Source organism: Pyrus communis, chromosome 6 (genome assembly GCF_041283825.1).
Source record: "Pyrus communis isolate YQ-2024b chromosome 6, ASM4128382v1, whole genome shotgun sequence".
NCBI lineage: Eukaryota > Viridiplantae > Streptophyta > Magnoliopsida > Rosales > Rosaceae > Pyrus > Pyrus communis.
This window is the reverse complement of record NC_142570.1, coordinates 1,680,015-1,702,050: the sequence shown is the minus strand read 5'-3', so window position 1 is coordinate 1,702,050 and position 22,036 is coordinate 1,680,015. Positions and strand designations below refer to the sequence as shown.

The following is a 22,036-nucleotide window of genomic DNA, read 5'->3' as shown; positions in this document are numbered from 1 at the left end:
TCACGTGGAAACCACCACCCCACCACCCCCCCCTCCCCCCCCCCCCCCCCCCCAAAATGTGAATCACGTGGAAACCACCACCCCACCACCCCCCCCACCACCACCCCCCCCCCCCAACCACCACCACAAAGTTGAAAACACAGCATGTATGTACAACTAGAACAAGACATGTTACTTTCAAAAAGATGGCACATGAGGATTGATCCATCCATATTCAAATTCTCTCTCAATTTCATGAAAATTACAGAAGTAGGCGTAGGGTAAAGGGAGTAGAATTTTATCCCCTCTTTATTTTTCTATCTTTTCTTTCTCTCCAATTTGAACGGTTTACAATTAAACCATGTCAACATCTTTTATTGACTTCTTTATAGATAGAGAAAGACAAAGAAAAAAATGTGAGAGAAGGAAAGAAAAAGGGAAAGAAATTAGGAGTGGAGACAATCCTAATGGAGGTTAAAGAACTCATTTTTCACATGCTAGCATTTGGTATTATATCAATTAGCTGTTGGATCTTGAACTCTCTATAAGTATCAAACAAAATGAGTCCACATGTATATATATGTGTGTGTGTCTAATGTCCCATTTATCGATCTCACCCAGAAATCATATAAAATGAGTCCTCCAGAAATACCCATCCTCATCCTTGTATTCCTTACATTCCTATGGTCTCTCCTCCGCCTAATCAATGCCTCGTCAAGGCAAAGCCAAACACTGCCTCCTGGCCCTACGGCACTGCCAATCATTGGCAATCTTCATATGCTAGGCGACCTCCCACACCGTAGCCTCCAAAACCTGGCAAAAAAATATGGACCTATAATGTCCATGCGTCTAGGGTCCGTACTGTTGATTGTTGGCTCAAACCAAATGTAGTCTAAAACCAACAAATGATGTTGGCTACTTTTGTGGTCAAAATTGATGGTTGGCATGCTACATGTGGGAAATAAAATGGATGGTCTTATGCCTAATTTGTTGTCAAAGAATGGATGCATTTATGCCTAATTCTTTTGACTTGATGAGAGGCCTTTGGCCTATAAAAGGAGGTGTAGGCATAACTCAAATACAACATCAAGGAAACAAGGAAGAAAGAAAAATAGCAAGAAGCCATTTGGCATAGAGAAGAATTTTCTCAAATTGTCTTGCTTTGTATTTTTTGTTTTCTCTTCCTATTGTAAGTGTGAGAGCTTGGGTTATTTGGGTCTTTGGGAAATTGAGTGATAAACACTATTGTATGTTCTCATTGATTATAGTGGAATACTCCGTCGTCTCCAAACTGGATGTAGGCATTGCCGAACCAGTATAAATCTTGGTGTTCTTGTTGGTATTGTTCCATTTATCTTTTGTCAGTTATTGTGGTTTATTTTTCACTCACACTTGGTTGACGCTTCCGCACAACAAGTGGTATCAGAGCCTAGTGTTTCGACTAGGCGTTCTCGTGGGAGTGAAAAATTTGCTGGCGCTACAGTCCCGTGAATAGTGCTGAGTAGATGGCTGGAGATAAAGATGAATCTGTGAAGGGGAAGGAGTCGGCATCGTCTTCGTCGGCGTCTACATCCAATAGACATCAAATTGCTACTACAAGGTTAGAGGTTGATAAATTCAATGGCTCTAATAATTTTGGTATGTGGCAATGTGAAGTTATGGATGTGTTGTATCAACAAGAGTTGGATATGGTTCTGGAAGATAAACCAGAAGATATTGATGACAAGCAGTGGACACGAATTAATCTTCATGCTTGTGCTGCTATTCGATCGTTCCTTGATAAGGAGTTGAAATACCCGTATATGAAGGAAACTTTTGCTAAGGAGTTATGGACAAAATTGGAGGAGAAGTATATGACCAAGAGCGCAGAAAATCGGCTCTTCTTGAAGAAGCGACTCTTCCGATTTCAGTATAGTCCAGGTATTTCTATGCATGAACACCTCAATGATTATAATAAAATACTTGCTGATTTAGCAAACCTTGATGTGAAAATTCCTGACGAGGACAAGGCACTATGTTTGTTAAATTCATTGCCTGATGATTATGATCATTTGACAACTACTTTGTTGTATGGAAAATCCGAGGTGAAACTTGATGAGGTGTCTGCGGCATTGGTGAATCATGAGTGTCGAAAGAAGGAACTAAAGACTCACAATTCACAAACCGAGGCACTTGTTGCAAGGGGTCGAACAGTGGAAAGAAAATATGTGAAGCGGGGACAATCTCGTTCAAAGTCACGAGGGAAGTTTCCTGCTAAAGATGAATGTGCCTTTTGCCGCCAAAAGGGTCATTGGAAGAAAGACTGCCCCAAATTGAAGAACAAAGAGAAGGAGAAAGCAGGTTCTGAAGCAAATATTGCAAAATCTGGAGATGATGATTTCGAGTTTGCTTTGACTAGTTCATCTGCTGATGGTCACTCCAAGGAGTGGATTTTGGATTCAGGTTGCACCTATCATATATGTCCCATTCGAGAATGGTTTTCTAGCTTCGAGGAGCTGGATGGTGGAGTTGTTTTGATGGGTAATGATAATGCCTGCAAAACACAAGGGATAGGCAAAATCTGTTTGAAGATGCATGATGGAACAGTCAGAGAATTAAGTGATGTTCGGTATGTACCGGATATGAAGAAAAATCTTATCTCACTGGGTGCATTGGAATCCAAGGGTCTCAAGATCACCATGAAGGGTGGAGTTCTTAAAGCTGTTTACGGGGCACTGGTGGTGATGAAAGGTACAAGACGAAATAACTTGTATTTCTTGAAGGGGAGTACAGTTATTGGTGAAGCAGCTGTCACCGAAGCTGCTGACGCAGATAGCAAAGACACCACGAGGTTATGGCATATGCGTCTTGGGCATGCTGGTGAAAAAGCGTTGCAAGGATTGGTGAAGCAAGGCTTATTGAAAGGTGCAAAGGCATGCAAATTGGAATTCTGTGAGCATTGTGTGTTGGGTAAGCAAACTAGAGTAAAATTTGGCACTGCTATTCACCACACTAAAGGCATTCTTGATTATGTTCACACTGATGTTTGGGGACTTTCCAAGAATACATCTTGGGGAGGTAGCCATTATTTTGTCTCTTTTGTTGATGACTTCTCTAGAAGAATATGGGTGTACACCATGAAGCGTAAAGATGAAGTCTTGAAGATATTCCTGAAGTGGAAAAAGATGATTGAAACGCAAAGCGGTCGAAAGATCAAGACTCTCAGATCAGACAATGGGGGTGAATATAAGTCTGATCCTTTCTTGAAAGTTTGTCAAGATGAGGGTATTGTGAGGCACTTCACGGTTAGGGAGACACCGCAACAGAATGGGGTGGCGGAGCGCATGAACCGTACTTTGCTTGAGAAAGTTCGGTGTATGTTGTCTAATGCTGGATTAGGCAAGGCGTTTTGGGCTGAGGCAATTACTTATGCAAGCCATCTCATTAATCGATTGCCAGCTGTTGCGAATGAGGGCAAAACGCCCATGGAGGTATGGTCTGGTAAACCTTGTACTGATTACAAGTTCTTACACATATTTGGTTGTCCTGCTTACTATCATGTCAGAGAAAGCAAGTTGGATCCAAGAGCAAAGAAAGCTCTATTTATGGGCTTTAGCACTGGCGTGAAGGGATACCGACTCTGGTGTCCAGATGAGAAGAAATTTGTTGTAAGCAGAGATGTGACCTTTGATGAGGCTGCTATGGTTAATCAGAACAAGCATGAAGGTGAAACTGAAACAACCGAGACCATGAGTAGCTCAAAGCAGGTGGAGTTACTGAAGACTCCAGTTGTTCCAGTAAGGTCTGATGTTACAGACACTAGTCCTACAGTTAATCATGATGATGAGGACGAGGATGATGAAGAGGAGGCACATACCCAAGAGCCTCCACAGCAACAAGACTATATTGCAACCAGAAGATCGAGAAGGGAAATTCGAAAGCCTGCTCGATTTACTGATATTGTGGCATATGCACTTCCCGTTATTGAAGATGATATTCCATCCACCTACAAAGAAGCTGTTATGAGTTCAGAGTACGAGTTGTGGAAGAAATCTATGGATGAGGAGATGAAATCTCTTCATAAAAATAAGACTTGGAAGCTGGTTCAGTTACCAAAGGGGAAGAAAGAAATTGGTTGTAAATGGGTGTATGCCAAAAAGATGGAATCCTTGGGAAAAGACAATGTGAGATTCAAAGCCAGATTGGTAGCTAAAGGCTATGCTCAGAAAGAAGGCATTGACTACAATGAGGTATTTTCTCCTGTAGTAAAACATTCTTCTATTCGTATTCTGTTGGCTTTGGTTGTGCAGTTTGATCTTGAGTTGGCCCAACTTGATGTCAAGACTGCGTTCTTACATGGTGATTTGGAGGAAGAGATTTATATGTCTCAGCCAGAAGGTTTTAAGGTTGCTGGAAAGGAAAATTGGGTTTGCAAATTGGAAAAATCATTGTATGGCTTAAAGCAGTCTCCAAGACAATGGTACAAGCGATTTGATCAATTTACGATCGGGCTTAAGTTGCTCAAGTTTAAGCACTGCTTAGACTTGATTGGCATTTGTAAAATTTGTTGATTGCCCCATGGGGGAGTGGGAGACGACTATTGGGAGTTCTACTTAGAGGGTTTGCGCCAAGGTGGAGATTGTTGATTGTTGGCTCAAACCAAATGTAGTCTAAAACCAACAAATGATGTTGGCTACTTTTGTGGTCAAAATTGATGGTTGGCATGCTACATGTGGGAAATAAAATGGATGGTCTTATGCCTAATTTGTTGTCAAAGAATGGATGCATTTATGCCTAATTCTTTTGACTTGATGAGAGGCCTTTGGCCTATAAAAGGAGGTGTAGGCATAACTCAAATACAACATCAAGGAAACAAGGAAGAAAGAAAAATAGCAAGAAGCCATTTGGCATAGAGAAGAATTTTCTCAAATTGTCTTGCTTTGTATTTTTTGTTTTCTCTTCCTATTGTAAGTGTGAGAGCTTGGGTTATTTGGGTCTTTGGGAAATTGAGTGATAAACACTATTGTATGTTCTCATTGATTATAGTGGAATACTCCGTCGTCTCCAAACTGGATGTAGGCATTGCCGAACCAGTATAAATCTTGGTGTTCTTGTTGGTATTGTTCCATTTATCTTTTGTCAGTTATTGTGGTTTATTTTTCACTCACACTTGGTTGACGCTTCCGCACAACACGTACCAACCATAGTGGTCTCATCTCCCAAAACAGCAAAGCTATTCCTCAAAACCCACGACACCATTTTCGCTAGCCGCCCCAAACTCCAAGCCTCTGAGTACATGGCCTACGGCACGAAGGCCATGGCCTTTAGCGAATATGGCCCATATTGGCGCCATATTCGGAAACTTTGCACGCTTCAACTTCTTTGTCCCTCGAAAATCGAGAGTTTTGCTCCGCTAAGAAGGGAGGAGGTAGGGTTGTTGGTGCAATCCCTGAAGGTAGCTGCGGAGGCGGGCGAGGTGGTGGATTTTAGTGAGAAGGTTGGTGAACTTGTTGAGGGAATCACGTATAGGATGGTGTTGGGGACAAAAAATGATGATATGTTTGATCTCAAGGGGATTATTGAGGAAGCCCTATTCTTGACAGGAGCTTTCAACATTAGTGATTATGTGCCATTCCTTAGTCCACTCGATCTTCAGGTATGTTACCCTTCATTCTTAACTACCAAACTTGTTAGATGAATCAATAATAAAACTAGGGAAATGCTAGGAACACCGTAAAGTATGGACATTTAGAATCATTGCACTCACGCTATTGCTAAGCACAAATACAAAGTAGAGGCGTTGCAAATAAGTGCACGCACGTATGCCGGACTGATCTTAGCACTACTCCTCAAAAAAGATTTGAACTCTATTATTTAGATGACGTTTTTCAATGGATCCATCAACAGGAACAGAAGTAGTGTCAACCAAATAAAGTGAACGAGATTAATTCATAGTTTAGGGAAACAAAGCTTGTTTGGATGTGCTTTTAAAATGATTGAAAGTGTTTTTGGTAAAATTATTTTTAGAAACAATCGTTAATAAAAATGCTAGCAAATCTTGGAAAAACGCTTAAAGTGCTTTCTGGAAAAAGCAAATATAACTAGTGCTTATTGTAGAAAACACTTGAAATATTGCTTTTAGAATCCAAAAATATTTTTTCTAAAAGCGATTTTAGTCATTTAAAAAGCATATCCAAACTCAGCCATTAACTAGTTCACTTTCGTACAAATTAATCTGATAATCTGAGAGGAATATCTGTTTACTTTAGCCAGCTCACTTATCCTCTTTTTGCTGGTGATATGACTCACAAAGTCAAAGCATCCGCAAACTATAAATGCAAAATCATATGATTCATATAGTATGGTCCATTCCATATATAGCCTGCTGACGATAAACTATCTCCTAATTCGAGATGTAAAAACATATTAATATCTTATTTTATAGTTTCAAGAGGTGTAGATAGAAGTTATAGGCTAATGAGAGATGTAAATTTGAGCTTTTATTTAATTTTCTCTCTTAGAGTAGCAGAGTCCACCATAAAAAAATATACATACATACATACATACATACATATATATATATATATAAGTTCTTATTTATATTTTCCAATCAATATTTTACATCTTTCTGACCAACTTAAAGTATTAGATACAAATTGCTTCCTATCTTATCCATTTGGTTGCCAATGCCATCCGGGATATTATTACAATAGCAATGGATTTAATGCACAATTCATTATTTAAGGAACCTTAATTTCTGCAATCAACTATACAAATTTAAAATATATTCAACAGGCTTTTTAAGGGAGGATCTCCATTAAAATAAAATAAAAAATAGTTGTAGAGCTCACTCCACATCAAACTTCAATAATAAGAATTGTCTATATTTTGTCTCTATTCATAGGTCATTCTTGCAAAAAATCAATTCAATTCGAAATCATTTGGTCATTTGATTGTCACGATGAAATTTTAATGTTTCTTATAACATAATGTTCATCAATGTCTTGGAGCTCAATTAGATTAATTGACGCCTTAAACATTTTATATTTGGCTAATTTTGCAAGAATGATTTAAGAGGTACAACTTGAAAATAGACAATTCGGATATCGTTGAAGTTCAATGTAGTATAGACTCCCCAACTAATCTAAAAAATGAGAATCCCTTCCCTTAAAACCATATGTTACATGTATGTGTTTTTTTTCTTCTTATCCTTCATAAAGGATGTAATACTAATAATAAGGATTTTATTTTACCATTGAAAATGAGGATTTTACAAAAATTCAAAAGATAAAATGCTAGTAAATATGTAGATATAGATTTTGAGGCCTTACGTAGTGGGTAAAATTGAGTTTAAGTCCAGTTTTGTAAGAATCAAACTCCTAGGACGGAAAATTTGCATTTTACATGAGTGACTCTTATTATCGAGTTTAATAATTACTAATAACTTTAATTCCAATAAATGATCAACCATTTGATAGAGAAAAATAGAGATTAATACATAAAATAAGGAGAAAAGAAGTCCAATAATATTATAGGAATCAAACTCAATGTACATGATTATATATAGGAATGAAACCAAACAAAACTAAAGTTTCTCTATGTAATTGTTACTTTCATCTCAGAAAAAAGGGTTGTGCATGATCCCCTATACCCATGTGAGAGTGTCACTATCCCTTATACCCATGTGAGAGTGTCACCGTATGTGCCTATCCTCACCCAAAAGTTACTCCAAAAATACAAGATGTAACAGCTTTTATATATGCATGCATGTCTTGTCCATTTCATTGTCTCAAAAAAATGATGGCTACTGTACCCGACTAGAAGTACATATGATTGATTGATTGTATGGAATCTTAACTATTTCTTCCACTTAGGGATTGACCAAGCGCATGAAGAGAGTTAGCAAGACTGTCGACCAACTATTCGAAAAGATAATTCAGGATCATGAACAAGTTTCCAGAAGTGAACAAGGCAATCATCATAAGGACTTTGTAGACGTGCTGCTTTCATCAATCCACCAAACATTAAAGCCCAACGATGAGGAAGTCTACATGCTCGAGAGAACAAATGCCAAAGCCATTTTACTCGACATGATTGCGGGTGCCTTTGACACCTCAGCCACGGCGATTATCTGGACCCTGGCCGAACTCTTGAGGCACCCGAAAGTAATGAAACGTCTCCAAGAAGAGCTCCAGAGTGTGATCGGGATGGATCGAATGGTGGAAGAAAGCGATTTGCCAAAGCTGGATTACTTGAGCATGGTGGTCAAGGAGAGCTTAAGGCTACACCCAGTTGCCCCATTACTAGTCCCTCATCAATCCATGGAGGACATTACAGTTGATGGATATCACATACCCAAGAAATCAAGAATCTTTATCAATATTTGGACCATTGGGAGGGATCCAAGTGTATGGTCAGATAATGTGGAAGAATTCTACCCTGAAAGGTTTATGAATAGTAACGTTGACCTACGTGGACATGACTTCCAGCTCATACCATTTGGGTCTGGTCGAAGAGGGTGCCCTGCTATGCAATTAGGGTTAACCACAGTTCGTCTTGCTCTGGGAAACTTGTTGCACTGCTTCAACTGGGAGCTCCCTAGTGGAATGCTACCTAAAGACCTGGACATGACTGAGAAATTTGGCTTATCGTTGTCGAAAGCCAAACACTTGCTTGCCATGCCGACGTGCCGTCTGTACAATGAAAGTTGATGATTGATTTATTACTTAAGCGTTGATAGACGAACTCATTTATATTGGTGACACATCATTTAGTTTACAATTTTAGTCTCCAAATTTAGTCTCTCTAGTATTACTCCCTTAATATATATAGTATGTCTAGGCATAAATAAACATTAATTAACCGTATAATTTGGATTAATGCAAGTATCTTGTAGCTCAGTTGATTAAGAATATTATTCCTTGCACTTGAGGTCGCTTGTTCGATTTTCCCTCCCATAAAAAATAATTTGCTTGTCATCATGCCCACCTACGTACCGCCTACACGGTCAACCTTCATAAAGGGTTGAAATAAATGTCCTGTAGTTATAATAGTATTCCTTTGAGTAATGTTAGAGAGACTAAATTTGTAGACTAATTTGTAAACTAAATGAAATGTCACAAATATGAAATGAACATGTTTATCAACGTTTAAATGATAATCCAATTATCAACTTCCATGTCATTTAGTTTACAAAATTTAATCTCCCTAGCATTACTTGTGTTCCTTTTATGCCATCTCAGACTAGGAAAGATTAAAGTAATTACTTCGTAAAAGTGTTAACCATAATACGTTTTTCGTTCTCTTAATTGATGTTTAAAATTATCTTATACGTTTTTCATTCTCTTAATTGATGTTTAAAATTATCTTACAAAAAGCTAATACAATTGGAGATAGTTTAGATTAATATTTCAATAATTGCGCCATTTTTACTTACTTATCTAAGTTTATCACTTTATGTGTGTTTCCCTAGTTTGTTTTGTCTTTTGGGTTTTGCACTTAGGTTTCATAATTCATTCATTCGTTCATTATTTCTTTCTTTCCTTCTTCCCACCATTCTTCTTTCTTTTTCCCCTTTATATTCTCTCTACACATCTCAAACACAAAACGTAAAAACTAAAAATTAAATAGTCATCAGACGAATTCTTAAATTTTGTTCTCTTAAAATATAATTTTTCTCTGGAACTCCCTCATGTAGCACCCATCTCGTTATTTTTTTTTCTTCTTATAATACAATGATATGTTTACACCAAAGGATGAGACAATAAATCGGTATCAAATTTGTCATTCATATGATTCGAACCTAAAACCTCTCACTTACAAGTGAAGGGTAGTAAAGGAGAATATTGTGGTAGCAAAAATCTGTCGTTTTCAGCCTAGACGGATTTTTACCTACAAAACAAATAAACACCTTTGATCAAAGACAAAGCCACGCGCCCAAAGAGTGAAGGTGGGGTGTTTGGCCAATGGATCTTCAATGCCTAAGTCAGTTTCTCTAAAAAGAGAGAGGTTTAGGGCTTAATTGCGTAGCAAAAGGTTAATAAAATTTGGTGGAGAATGAGGTATTTATAGGAGCTAGGGTCGCCATGGAGGAGAGAGATCTCGTGCTATGTATCGTCATCCAGTTGGCCAAAGTGTGTCATTCGTTGGATGGAGTAGGAAAGAATTATCCCAATGATATTATTGAATAAATAATATTTGCCCAAGTTTCATATAACCTGTTAGGCACATGCTTTAATTAGCTTTGGCAAAATTCTACGAAAATTTACTAAACCACTATTTTCAAAGAATTTTTTTCCACACCACAAGCTTCTTAAAATTCTTGCTAGACAATGTAAAGAAGTTTGGAAACGATAGTAAGGCCACTTCCAAAAGGCATTACATTTTCCTTATTGCTGGCCTTACGAGTTGCATTTTTCATAAAAACTATTGCTCATGCTTTTGAATCGGTTTTCTCTAAACCAACAACAATTCATATTAAAGACTAAGCCGATCCGTTTACACAGGTCTTTGGTAAACTCCATACAGTCGCCACACAGACAACGTTCCGTAAATTATCTTGAATAATAGCCATCGTCCCTTAGGTTAGGTGGAGACAATCCCCTCTGGTAATATCTAATCCGCCAAAACACCAGAAATTAACCGCATGCAGTTTGGTTAGTTTGGTACATTGCCAGCCATTTGGTTTTTGTCCATTTGTTCCATCATGTGATGAACGTGAAAAGTTGAAAACACAGCATTTATGTACAACTAGAACAAGACATGCAGTGTTACTTTCAACAGGTGGCACGCCTTGCTACCTCACACTATATATCCTCGTTGAATCCATATCCATCCATATTCAATCAACTCTTGTGCATTAAATCTGTATGCTTCTTCAAAATTCTTTCTCTCAATTTCATGAAAATTGCAGAGAGATGGGTGTAGCTGCATGATTACAAGTCGAAATATTATTGTTTATATAAAAAATTCATATAAATTCGATTTTTTTTTTTTTTTAACGATCATTTGGTTAAATTTCGTTTTGCATGTAGTAGGGTAAAGGGAGTAGAATTCTCTCCCCTCATAATGTCTCATATTTCCTCTTCTTCTATTTAAACGGTTACGATTAAGTCATGTCAATATTTTTTGTTGACTTCTTTATAGAGAGAGAAAGATAAAGAAGAAAGAGTGAGAGAATGGGAGTAGATTAGAAGTTAGGAAGGAGAGACTACTAGTACAGACTAAAGAACTCATTTTAAACATAGATTTTGACTCCATTTGGTAATATATCAAAATCATTTTAAACATGCAAGATTTAACTTGGTAGGGTAAAGGGAGTAAGATTCTCTCTCTTCTTTTGTCCTCTTCTATTTGAACAGTTACGATTAAGTTATGTCAACGTCATTTGTTGAGTTCTTTATAGAAAGAGAAAGACAAAGAAGAAAGTGTGAGAGAATGGGAGTGGATTACAAGTTAGGAGGAAGAGAATGCTAGGACAGACTAAAGAACTCATTTTAAACAAAGATTTGACTCCATTTGATAATATATCAAAATCATTTTAAACATGCATGATTTGACTCCTGGGATGTGAAGTCGTCGACCGAACTAACGCGAAAGCCATCTTACGTGACATGATTTCGGGTGCCCTAGACATGTCAGCGACTGCGATTGTTTGGATTCTAGCCGAACTCTTGAGGCATCCTAGGGCTATGAAGTTTCTCCAACGAGAGTTCCAAACCGTAATAGGAATGGATCGAACGGTGGAGGAGAGCGATTTGCCAAATTTGGACTACTTGAACAAGGTTGTCAAAGAGAGCGTTAGGTTTCATCTGGTTGCACCATTGCTGATTCCACATGCATCCATGAAGGACGTCACAGTTGGCCAAGATGTATTGTCAAAACGCTTTTAATGATCGAGTTAGCAACAAATACACTTTGATTCAGTCGTGGTCCCGTGATGTTGTGGATGGTTGGAAACTTGGGATGAGTGTGCCTTACCTTGTGGTTAGGGAGATGAGTCGACCGTGGTTTCCTTCTCACCTTAGTTGTTATTGTGTATGTTTGTGCAGCTTAGCAGTTTGTGTGGTTTCCTTCTTGGCTTAGTTCTTATTGTGTATGTTTGTGCCGCTTAGCAATTTGTGTGGTCTTGCTTTTAAGCAACGATTCTGTGTGATCTTCAGATACATTGTTACTGATCTTTGTAATTTAATTAATTGTTTGCAAAGAAGAATCAGTAGCGATTTTAAAAGAGACTACTACGCTCCATGATGAGTGCCTACCATCTCTAGGCAAATTCTAACCTTAACTCTTTGTCATGATCTCTATATAGTTATCTGAAAAAATTAATTCTAACAATGACATTTGTATGGAGAAAATAAATCAATCATCACTAAATAATTTTTTTTCTAAGGTTTAAAATTTTAAATTCATTCAAAATTAATATTTGTTGAATCATTTTAACTCCTTTTAATTTAACCGTAATTTTAAAAAATTTTAAGGACAATTTATAGTATTTTGAATGTTTCACTATTTTTAGGTGCTTCCTTTATATATATAGAATAGATGTATATAGATAATAGCCATCGTCCCTTAGGTTTGGTGGAGACAATCCCTCTTGTAATATTTCATCCGCCAAAACACCAGAAATTAACCTGCATGCATGCAGTTTGGCTACTTTTGGCTACTGTACTAAGAGAACATGAGACATGCAGTGTTACTTTCAACAGGTGGCACGCCTTGCTACCTCACACTTATCCTTAGAGCAAGTCCACCGAGAGTGGATAGCCCGGCACCCAGCCAATTTGCTCCAACCTAAGCTGTCCTATAGGCCAACCCAGAATGTGTTGAGCCAAGACCTGGCCTATGTGACGTCATGCTAATGCCAGAGTGGCGTCACATTCCGTTTTAAATTTTTTTTTTGCGCCAAGCGCGTGGAAAACACGAGCGCGTCTGACAGCGTCACAGAGGCGGGGGTCCACTGTGTAGGCGCAATATGGGTTTCCGGTGTGGGGACACGTGACTCCTTTGTGTCCGTTTTCCAACGGCTAGTTTTTTGAACCGTTGGATTTCCAACGGTAAATTTTTTTTGAAATTTAAAATTAATGGCTACTGATGTGTCACAATGAGAACTGTTCGATTTTCAGATCAACGGTCCAGATTTTTCTGCCAAAAAAATTTAAAAAATAAAAATAAAATGTTGTAAATTAATAATATTTTTTTATAAAGTCAGAAACTAAAAATAATATTTTTTTTAAAATAATTTATAATAAAAAATAATAAAATTAACTAGGCTCTTATTTTTTAGGGTTGGAGATGTATTTGGCCTATTACTGTTTATTGGGATCTATATCTGTTCACTGAGTAGATTAAATAGGTTGGATGCTGGCGCATTTTTTCATTCTCTTAATTGTTACAATTGGAGATGGTTTATTAATATTTCAATAATTGCACCCTTTTTACTTATCTAAGTTTATCACCTTATGTGTGTTTCCCTAGTTTGTTTTGTCTTTTGGGTTTTGCACCTAGGTTTCATTCATTCGCTCATTATTTCTTTCTTTCCTTCTTCCCACCATTCTTCTTTCCTTTTCTCCTTTATATTTTCTCCACAGCTCAAGCACAAAATGCAAAAACTAAAAATCAAATAGTTTGATAACGAATTCTTAAATTTTACTCTCTTAAAATAGACCTTTTCTCTGGAACTCTCTCATGTAGCACCCATCTCACTATTTTTTTTCTTCTTATAATACAATGATATGTTTACACCAAAGGGTGAGACAATAAATCAGTATCAAATTTGTGATTCATGAGATTCGAACGTAAAACCTCTCACTTACAAGTGAAGGGTGGTAAAGGAGGATATTGTGGTAGCAAATAAAATCCGTCGTCTTCGGCCTAGATGAATTTCTTACCTACAAAACAAATAAACACCTTTGATCAAAGACAAAGCCACGCACCCAAAGAGTGAGGGTGGGGGTGTTTGGCCAATGGATATTCAATGCCTAAGTCAGTTTATTTGAAAATAGAGAGTTTGAGGGCTTAATTGCGTAGCAAAAACTTACTAAAATTTGGTGGAGAATGAGGCATTTATAGGAGCTAGGGTTGCTATGGAGAAGAGAGATCTTGCGCTATGTATCGTCATCCAGTTGGTCAAGGTGTGTCATTCGCTGGATGGAGCAGGAAAGAATTATCCTGAAGATATTATTGAATAGATAATATATATATTGGAATTATCTTGTGGATCCCTGATTGAATTTGATTGTAATTTCTTGCTTGATTAAGTATTGTAGTCAAATTTCATATTTGCAATCGAATATATCAATGTTACGCAAGTGCAATTAAGATATTTGCCCAAGTTTCATATAAACTGTTAGGCACATGCTTTAATTAGCTTTGGCAAAATTCCACACCACAAGCTTCTTAAAATTCTTGCTAGACAAAGTAAAGAAGTTTGGAAACGATAGTAAGGCCACTTCCAAAAGGCATTACATTTTCCTTATTACTGGCTTTACGAGTTGCATTTTTCATGAAAATTATTGCTCATGCTTTTATTAATCGGTTTTTTCTAAACCAACAACAATTCATTTTAAAGACTAAGCCGATCCGTTTACACAGGTCTATGGTAAACTCCATACAGTCGCCACACAGACAACGTTCTGTACGTTATCTTGAATAATAGCCATCGTCCCTCAGGTTAGGTGAAGACATTCCCTCTGGTAATATCTCATCCGCCAAAGCACCAGAAATTAACCGCATGCAGTTTGGCTACTTTTTTGGTATTGCCGGCCATTTGGTTCTTGTCCATTTTCCCCCCAGTGTTAATCACGTGAAAAGTTGAAAACACAGCATGTATGTACATCTAGAACAAGACATGCAGTGTCACTTTCAACAGGTGGCACGCTTTGCTACCTCACACTATCCTCATTGAATCCCTATCCATCCATATTCAATCAACTCTTGTGCATTAAGTCTTTATGCTTCTTCAAAATTCTCTCTCTCAATTTGATTAAAATTTTAGAGAGATGGGCGTAGCTGCATGAGTACAAGTCGAAATATTATTGTTTACATAAAACAATTCATATAAATTCGATTTTTTAATTTTTATTTTTTGCGATCATTTGGTTAAATTTTGTTTTGCGTGTAGTAGGGTAAAGGGAGTAGAATTCTCTCCCCTTATAATCGCTCTCATCTTTCCTCCTCTTCTATTTAAACGGTTACAATTAAGTTATGTCAATGTCATTTGTTAACTTCTTTATAAAGAGAGACAGACAAAGAAGAAAGTGTGAGAGAACTGAAGTGGATTAGGAGTTAGGAGGAAGAGGATGCTAGTACAGGGTAAAGAACTCATTTTAAACATAGATTTGACTCCATTTGATAATATATCAAAATCATTTTAAACATGCAAGATTTGACTCCATTTGGTAATATACAATTTAAACATGCAAGATTTGACTCCATTTGGTAATATATCAAAATGGGATGTGAAGTCGTCGACCGAACTAACGCGAAAGCCATCTTACTTGACATGTTTTGGGGTGCCCTAGACATGCCAGCGACTGCGATTGTTTGGACTCTAGCCGAACTCTTGAGGCATCCTAGGGTTCTGAAGTTTCTCCAACGAGAGCTCCAAACCGTAATCGGAATGGATCCAACGGTGGAGGAGAGCGATTTGCCGAATTTGGACTCTTGAACAAGCTTGTCAAAGAGAGCGTTAGGTTTCATCCCGTTGCACCATTGCTGATTCCACATGCATCCAAGCGTGTGGTCAGATAATTTGGAAGAGTTATACTCTGAAAGGTTTAATGATAGTTAAGTGGACCTAAGTTTGGGTTTTGTGACTGCCTCAATAGGATTGGACTGGACTGAAAACTGAATTGGCGAAACAGAACAGGGGAAGGCGCGACCCACCCACGATGCTGCCTAAGAGGGACGCGCCTTCCCACCCACGATGCTGCTCATGAGGGATCTGACAACACCGCCCCCCACGACGCCCTGACGATGCAGACAACCCACACACACTTCGAGATTGGCGGCCGCGACAATTTGACATCGCCAGATCCGACGCCTGCCACGACTCAAAAGCGGCGCTCGCAACCCATCCGTACGACCCGTCCCCGTCAAAGTGGCAAATAAAAGAAGTTAATCAAAGATGGCTTGTGCTAAAACAATAATCTTTCAAATACGATTATAATTTATATCATAACAACAAACTGTAACTGTAATTCTGGACAACTAAAAGTAACTATACCATTAAAAACCGTGAGCACTTTGATACTACACAACCATTTCAATATTAAGAAGAAAAAAAAAAATTGCTCAAAGTTCTAAAATTCTAATGTTCTCTAGGAGTAAATACACCAATGCTTTTGCCTCGGTCGGAAAAACAAAATAGCACCAACGTTGCCAAAAACAGGGCATCCTCCCCTTCCTAGCTCGCCATCGTCTGCAAAAAGAAAAAAGAATGCGCATAATAAAGTTTACGTTCTAAACTTCAAGGAATGAGCAGTCTCGTTTAATATTGTGGAATGACCAAGAGTGAAAATTAATGTCGAAATAAATTGGTTTTGCAAGAAAGCAATGTCAAGAGAGAAATTGCAGACACCCCACATAGAACACCTAGTGCAACATAAGTAGGCCAACTGCATAAAATACAATAGTAACACAAAAAACCCCGGTTGTGCAGAAACGGACTACACTCCACTACATCTACCTTAAAATTAATATCCGAAAGATGCACAAGAAACTGCAAGACGGAAGAGAACAGAACTAAAACATCACAGTACTTCTTACAACACAACAGGATATGCACCACCTACAAACCAGCATACGACCTCAACAATTAAATGTTCAAGTTATTGGTTACAAACAACCGAGTGTGATAAGCAGAAAATAACACGCATAAATTACTCCATGACCCTCTGATTAAAGAAAGCAGCCAACCTAAACGAGACAAGAAAGGAGAAAGGAGACATGAAACTGATATCACACAGATACAGGGACAGTGTAATTTCACAAACAGTTTTAACACCATCGACTTTCATCAATGGATCAAAGACAATAAAGGAGAAAAGGAGACGTCACAAACAATCAACTGGAAAGTTGGAACCGTTTGTATTACTTACCCAATTAACTAGCAGATACTGATCAACTGATATGACCACTTCCGCTTCCAAAAAGATGAACCCTTAGTAGTAAGCTTGATTATCGAACCTGAGAAGGAGAACAAAGCAACCCAGAAGCATCTGCCCCAACCACTGCAAGGTCACAAACAGTACAGAGCTGCCCTTCTTGAGTTGCCACAAACCGTGAGCTACAATATGGGCAAGAGACATCCCTCTGTCCTCGGTAAATTGGTACATATGTTGCCCCACAAATCACAAATGGGTTTCTGAAATCATAGTTCAGTTGAGATTTATCAGTCATATTCCTTTCTGCAGCCTGCAGCACTTGCCGGGCTTTCTTTGCAAGACTCTCATTGGTGGGGTTGGTTTCCAACAGCCGCCTGGCAAAGTTAGCTGCAGTGGCAATGTTCCCGGCCTTATAGCAAACAGTAAGTGCACTATTCAAGGCAAGCCGTAAGTGAGGTGTTTGAAGATTGCAGTGCGTGAAATAAGCTGCAAGCTCCTGCTCCCGTTTTGGATCATCTTTCATTTCCCTTCTCTTCAGCTCGATTTGTAATCCCAGAACATACTCCTTGACTATTATAATTAACTCCTTGACTTCATCGACTTCCCTCCTAGAATCAACAACAATCAGAGGAATTGTGTGAAGAATGCTCAGAAAGATCTTCAGAGCATCAGCGAGCTTCCCATTTGTGGTAGCCTTGTAACCAGCTTTCAGTTTCTCTTCCAACTGGGAAAAATTGAACACGAGTGCTGGTGGACCTCTCACATTTGGGGTAGCAGATACATTCCACCCCCGCTCAACCGCTAGAGATATCACCGGTGCAGATGAAAACACAGGTAGATAGCTGTGGCTGCCAGTGTGAAGATCAAGAAACATTGGTTTTAAAAGAGCAAAGTTTTTGAATCCAAGTTGCCTTTTCAGTAAACGCATAGCAGTGTCAAAATTGCCAGCTGCTGCATGTTCAGCAGCAAGAGATGACCTCTGGGTCCATATCTGGCTTACAGGCATGCCAGTAGTTGGGGCAACAAATGAACTAGCATTTACAGAAGCCCTTGGTGTGTCAGCTTCAGGGGGAAGCTCCAAATCTTCAAGGTCCCATCCTTCCTCTTCCTCATGTCCTTCACCCATTTCCTCATCTTCTAATCCTGCAGTGACATCTCCATTTTGCAAGCCATCAACGTCAACCATGTCCAGCTCCTCACCCCAGTCACCATCAACAGCCTCATCCTCTTCATCCGCAGCTCCCCTGCCAACATTATCCAATCCACCTTCAAAAATACCTCTCGTGACTCTAAGAAGAGGCCAATCGCCACCACACACAATTGGGGTAGGGGGCATTAAAAGAGTGGGCACTTTCCCCTGCGGCAAAGTCGGAACATTTTCTCCCAACTCTGCAGATAGCCTCTCAGCAACATCGTGTAGGCCGTGAACTGAAGCAGTGATGTAAGCAAGGGGCAAGTGGCCAACATTCTCCAAGATCTTAATACGCTCCTTGACATTGCCTAGATACAGTGCATTGTGGAACTGACCCATGACATCATTCTTAACCTCAGCAATTTTCAGCATCTTGGACAGTTTTTCCATATTACCAGTAATGAGATAAAGGAAAGATAGCCTCTCAAAATTTTTAGTCTTCTGGTAGGCATACTCCACAATACCCGCATTGCCTTGGCGAAGAGCCTCCACCCCCAACCTATACCAGTAGTCTTTTTCATCAATGGCTGTAGCGGATGCAACTGCAATTTGAATATTCCCACTCTCCAGAGCCAGGTTGAATCTGGTTCTTTCATCTTTCACAAAATGGAGGGCAACTTCAGGAAACCCCTTCTGTTGCAGATAAGCAATCATTGCCTGCCCACATAGCTGTGAGTTCCTTATCATGCTCATTACATGGTCATATCTCTTCTTCAATAGAGATAGCTTGAAAATGTATTCCGTAGCATCAATAACTATGGCCCTGTTTTTTCCATCCCTATCCAAGCAGAAGATAGTATTTCCAGAAACCTTCGTAATGTAAATAGGAACATCTAGGGTTCTGATTATTCCACTGTCTCCATTAGGGAGGCAATATTTTATGTGATTTAGAGTCGTATAAATGAAAACGCCATTGTCATCCCAGCCACCACTCTTCACACGGATTGTCTCATGAAGAGTGCACTGATGCACAAGCTTCTTGTTGGCAATGATAATGGCATGTTTGCCAAGCAAGGCAACGCTTTCCATGTCATTGGACCAAACAACATACTTGATGAAGGGGGTTTGAAGTTCACCAACAATAATCTTTTGCTGGAGATCAAATATAACCACTTTGTCTTCTACTCTACACAGCAAATTATTTGATCCAGCATAGAATATTGCATCAGCAGCAAAAGGAAGGGGGATCTTTTTACCAGCCTCATTCGCCATATTCTTAATCAAGACTTGGTTGTTCATTTTGTCAAGCACAGCGAACCTATTCCGTGCAATAAACACAGCTGAACCTCCAATACCTCTCTTTGCATCTTGCAGACTATCACCCCTACTAATGCTGTCTTTGGGTATCAAATACAATTCGTAAGATCCCCCATCCAAGTCTGAAGAAATAAGAACTGCATTTTCCGTAGGACTGTAAGAAAGAGTCCTTGGACTTTGATTTAAAGTGGTGGAACCAGGGCGTCGAATTGGAATAACTTGTGTGTCTCTTTGGGTTGAAAACTCATAGTACCGCAAAAAGCGATCTTTAACGTAGAACAGAGAACTACCACTCACTGCAAAGGCTGGTCGTTCCCTCTCTAGCTTAAATACAATCATGCCACTGTCATGACCAGCTGCCAACAGATTCATTTCAGGGTGAGATGAAAGAATCCAAAAACGGTCATGCTCTCTTCGAAAAGTTTGAATTCCAGTCCGCTTCGTTACATCCCAGACACGTATACTTTTGTCCTCCGAGTTAGATACAATTATGTCCTGTTTGGCATGAAACATGACACATGAAACATTATTCATGTGCCCTCTCAATGTATCCACTTCCCAAGCCTTTGTATCTGTATACAATATGAACAAATTGAATCAGTAACCACTGTATCCCCTACACACTTGAAATGATTATTCAGAAGCACTATAATCTTTTCTGCCTACGTAACCAAAGCTTTGCCTCTGTAATACAGATGAACAAAATTTATACTCAAAATGTAATACAGATGAACAAAATTTATACTCAAAAGAAATTGTTCCATGGACTCCTATGAGACTAACATTTAATAAAATTATTTGTTAAATGCCCCATGATTATGAAAAGAAAAATAATTATCATGATACCATTCATTCGCCACAATTTAACTTGGCGATCATCTGCTCCTGAGACAATCAGAGGCAGGTTGGGGTGGAATGAAGCCCAATTGACACCACGATCATGCCCTTCCAAGACATACTTAACAACAGCATCAACACCGCCAAAAAGATCTGTGTTCATCTGACTTAGTCGCAGAATGTCATCTGCCGGTGATACGGTCTTCTTTTTCAGGGAACCAATATCCCAAACTCGGACAGTCTGATCAAGAGAGGCAGATACAACAAGGTCTTCTTTAGGATGGAATGAGGCACACATGACATAATGATTGTGCCCTGTCAACACTGAAATACACGTACGTGACTGCCAATTCCATATACGAATAGTCTGGTCATCACTGGCACTCACAATCCATGGGTACTCGTGGTGAAACTGCACGGTACGGATATAATCAAGGTGTCCGAGGAGAGTAAAAAGACACCTATGCATCTTATAGTTCCAAACTTTAATCTTATAATCATCCCCTGTAAAAATGCAACACAGCTAGATCAACACATGACGCGTAACACGAAAAAGTAACATTCGTACAAATCAATAGTGAAAGGAGAGCCATCTCAACGCACTCGAATATAAGCCTTGGAAACTTTCGGATATAAGCACTCTGGCTAAGTTTGTGTCAATTTCAATTTTATTCAAAACAAATTCAAATTACGCTTTTAATTTCATATTCACAGTTGCCGCCAACCTAGATCTAATCAAACCAGATACAAAAATTACCAAATCTAACTGCGAAAAGACAAATGCATACATCAAAATCCAAACAAAATTAAAAGAAAAATAATAATTCAGATATGAATTCGGTACCTCCAGACACAAAGAGGGGCTGAGATTTGTGAAAGTGGACGCCGCGAACAGGCCCATCGTGCTCGTCGAATCGATCAATGAGCGTCCCCATACGGTAGTCCCATAGCTGGATCACACCACTGTGAAGACTCGCGAGGATCCACGGCCTCTTTGGGTGGAAGCTCAGTCCCTTCACTCTGTTACTCTTCGTTTCAAACTTGGTCAACATCTTTCACCACCGCGGTCACTGCACCCAATCGAATCGCATAAAAACCAAACAGACCACAAATTCATCAAAACGCAAAACCTAGGGGGAACAAAATTGGGAAAGATCTGAATCGAAACCCTAATTGTGATGAGCATCGTACCTTCGATCCGATCAGTGAGTGAGGGATCCGAATTTCTCACCAATGCATCCAAAACTTACCTCCAGAGGCCGATGTGTGCATGTTTTGTATCTATGGAGAGAGAAAGATGAGAGAGAGACAAATGGTGAGTTAAATTTAGATAGAGAAGACGGATTTTATTTACTAATTAATTTTATGGCGTTGTTCTGGGTGATTGTGGCCGTCAGATTGGTATTGGATGGACGTGATCGAGTGGAATTGCGTCACCAGAGTATTGGGCGAGATGACGGTGGCCGTTGGATTGGAATCCGATGGACTTGATTAAGTAGAAGTGCGTCACCGGAGAGAGCAATTGACTTCGAGTTATGACAATTTTTCGCAAAATATACAATAACCAATTGGAGTGTGATATCTACACACCTCTTTTTACATCTTTTTGGTTTTCGGCCGTCAGATCGGATGAATTGAAAAAGATCAACAGAAAGAAATTAATAAAGAGTGTGTGAAAAGTAAAAAT

The 22,036-nt window shown here is 38.9% G+C and overlaps 2 protein-coding genes and 1 long non-coding RNA gene across 4 annotated transcripts; 2 read left to right on the top strand and 1 right to left on the bottom strand.

Annotated features, from left to right (window-relative positions):
* The first annotated feature begins 534 nt into the window (after nucleotides 1–534).
* LOC137710834 (cytochrome P450 CYP736A12) lies at nucleotides 535–8,739 on the top strand. 2 transcript variants are annotated; one of them, XM_088695328.1, is made up of 3 exons: nucleotides 535–835; nucleotides 5,151–5,614; nucleotides 7,833–8,739. In XM_088695328.1, exons 1-3 carry the CDS (start codon nucleotides 550–552, stop codon nucleotides 8,667–8,669), a joined length of 1,587 nt encoding a protein of 528 aa, XP_088551454.1. In that variant the 5' UTR covers nucleotides 535–549; the 3' UTR covers nucleotides 8,670–8,739. The 2 variants fall into 2 exon arrangements, with proteins under 2 accessions (XP_088551454.1, XP_068306071.2); XM_068449970.2 differs by lacking the exon at nucleotides 535–835 and having other exon boundaries at nucleotides 5,157–5,614.
* A 7,369-nt stretch (nucleotides 8,740–16,108) lies between these two features.
* On the bottom strand, nucleotides 16,109–21,686 carry LOC137710329 (coatomer subunit alpha-1). Its single transcript, XM_068449276.2, has 5 exons — nucleotides 21,541–21,686; nucleotides 21,194–21,419; nucleotides 20,359–20,853; nucleotides 17,058–20,084; nucleotides 16,109–16,378 (listed from the first exon to the last, which is right to left on the bottom strand). The coding sequence occupies exons 2-4, from the start codon at nucleotides 21,399–21,401 to the stop codon at nucleotides 17,137–17,139; spliced, it is 3,651 nt and encodes a 1,216-aa protein (XP_068305377.1). The 5' UTR covers nucleotides 21,402–21,419; nucleotides 21,541–21,686; the 3' UTR covers nucleotides 16,109–16,378; nucleotides 17,058–17,136.
* On the top strand, nucleotides 20,097–20,359 carry LOC148696095 (uncharacterized). The gene is made up of 2 exons (XR_015963311.1): nucleotides 20,097–20,231; nucleotides 20,265–20,359. It is a non-coding gene; the product is annotated as an uncharacterized LOC148696095 (long non-coding RNA).
* Nucleotides 21,687–22,036: the final 350 nt, after the last annotated feature.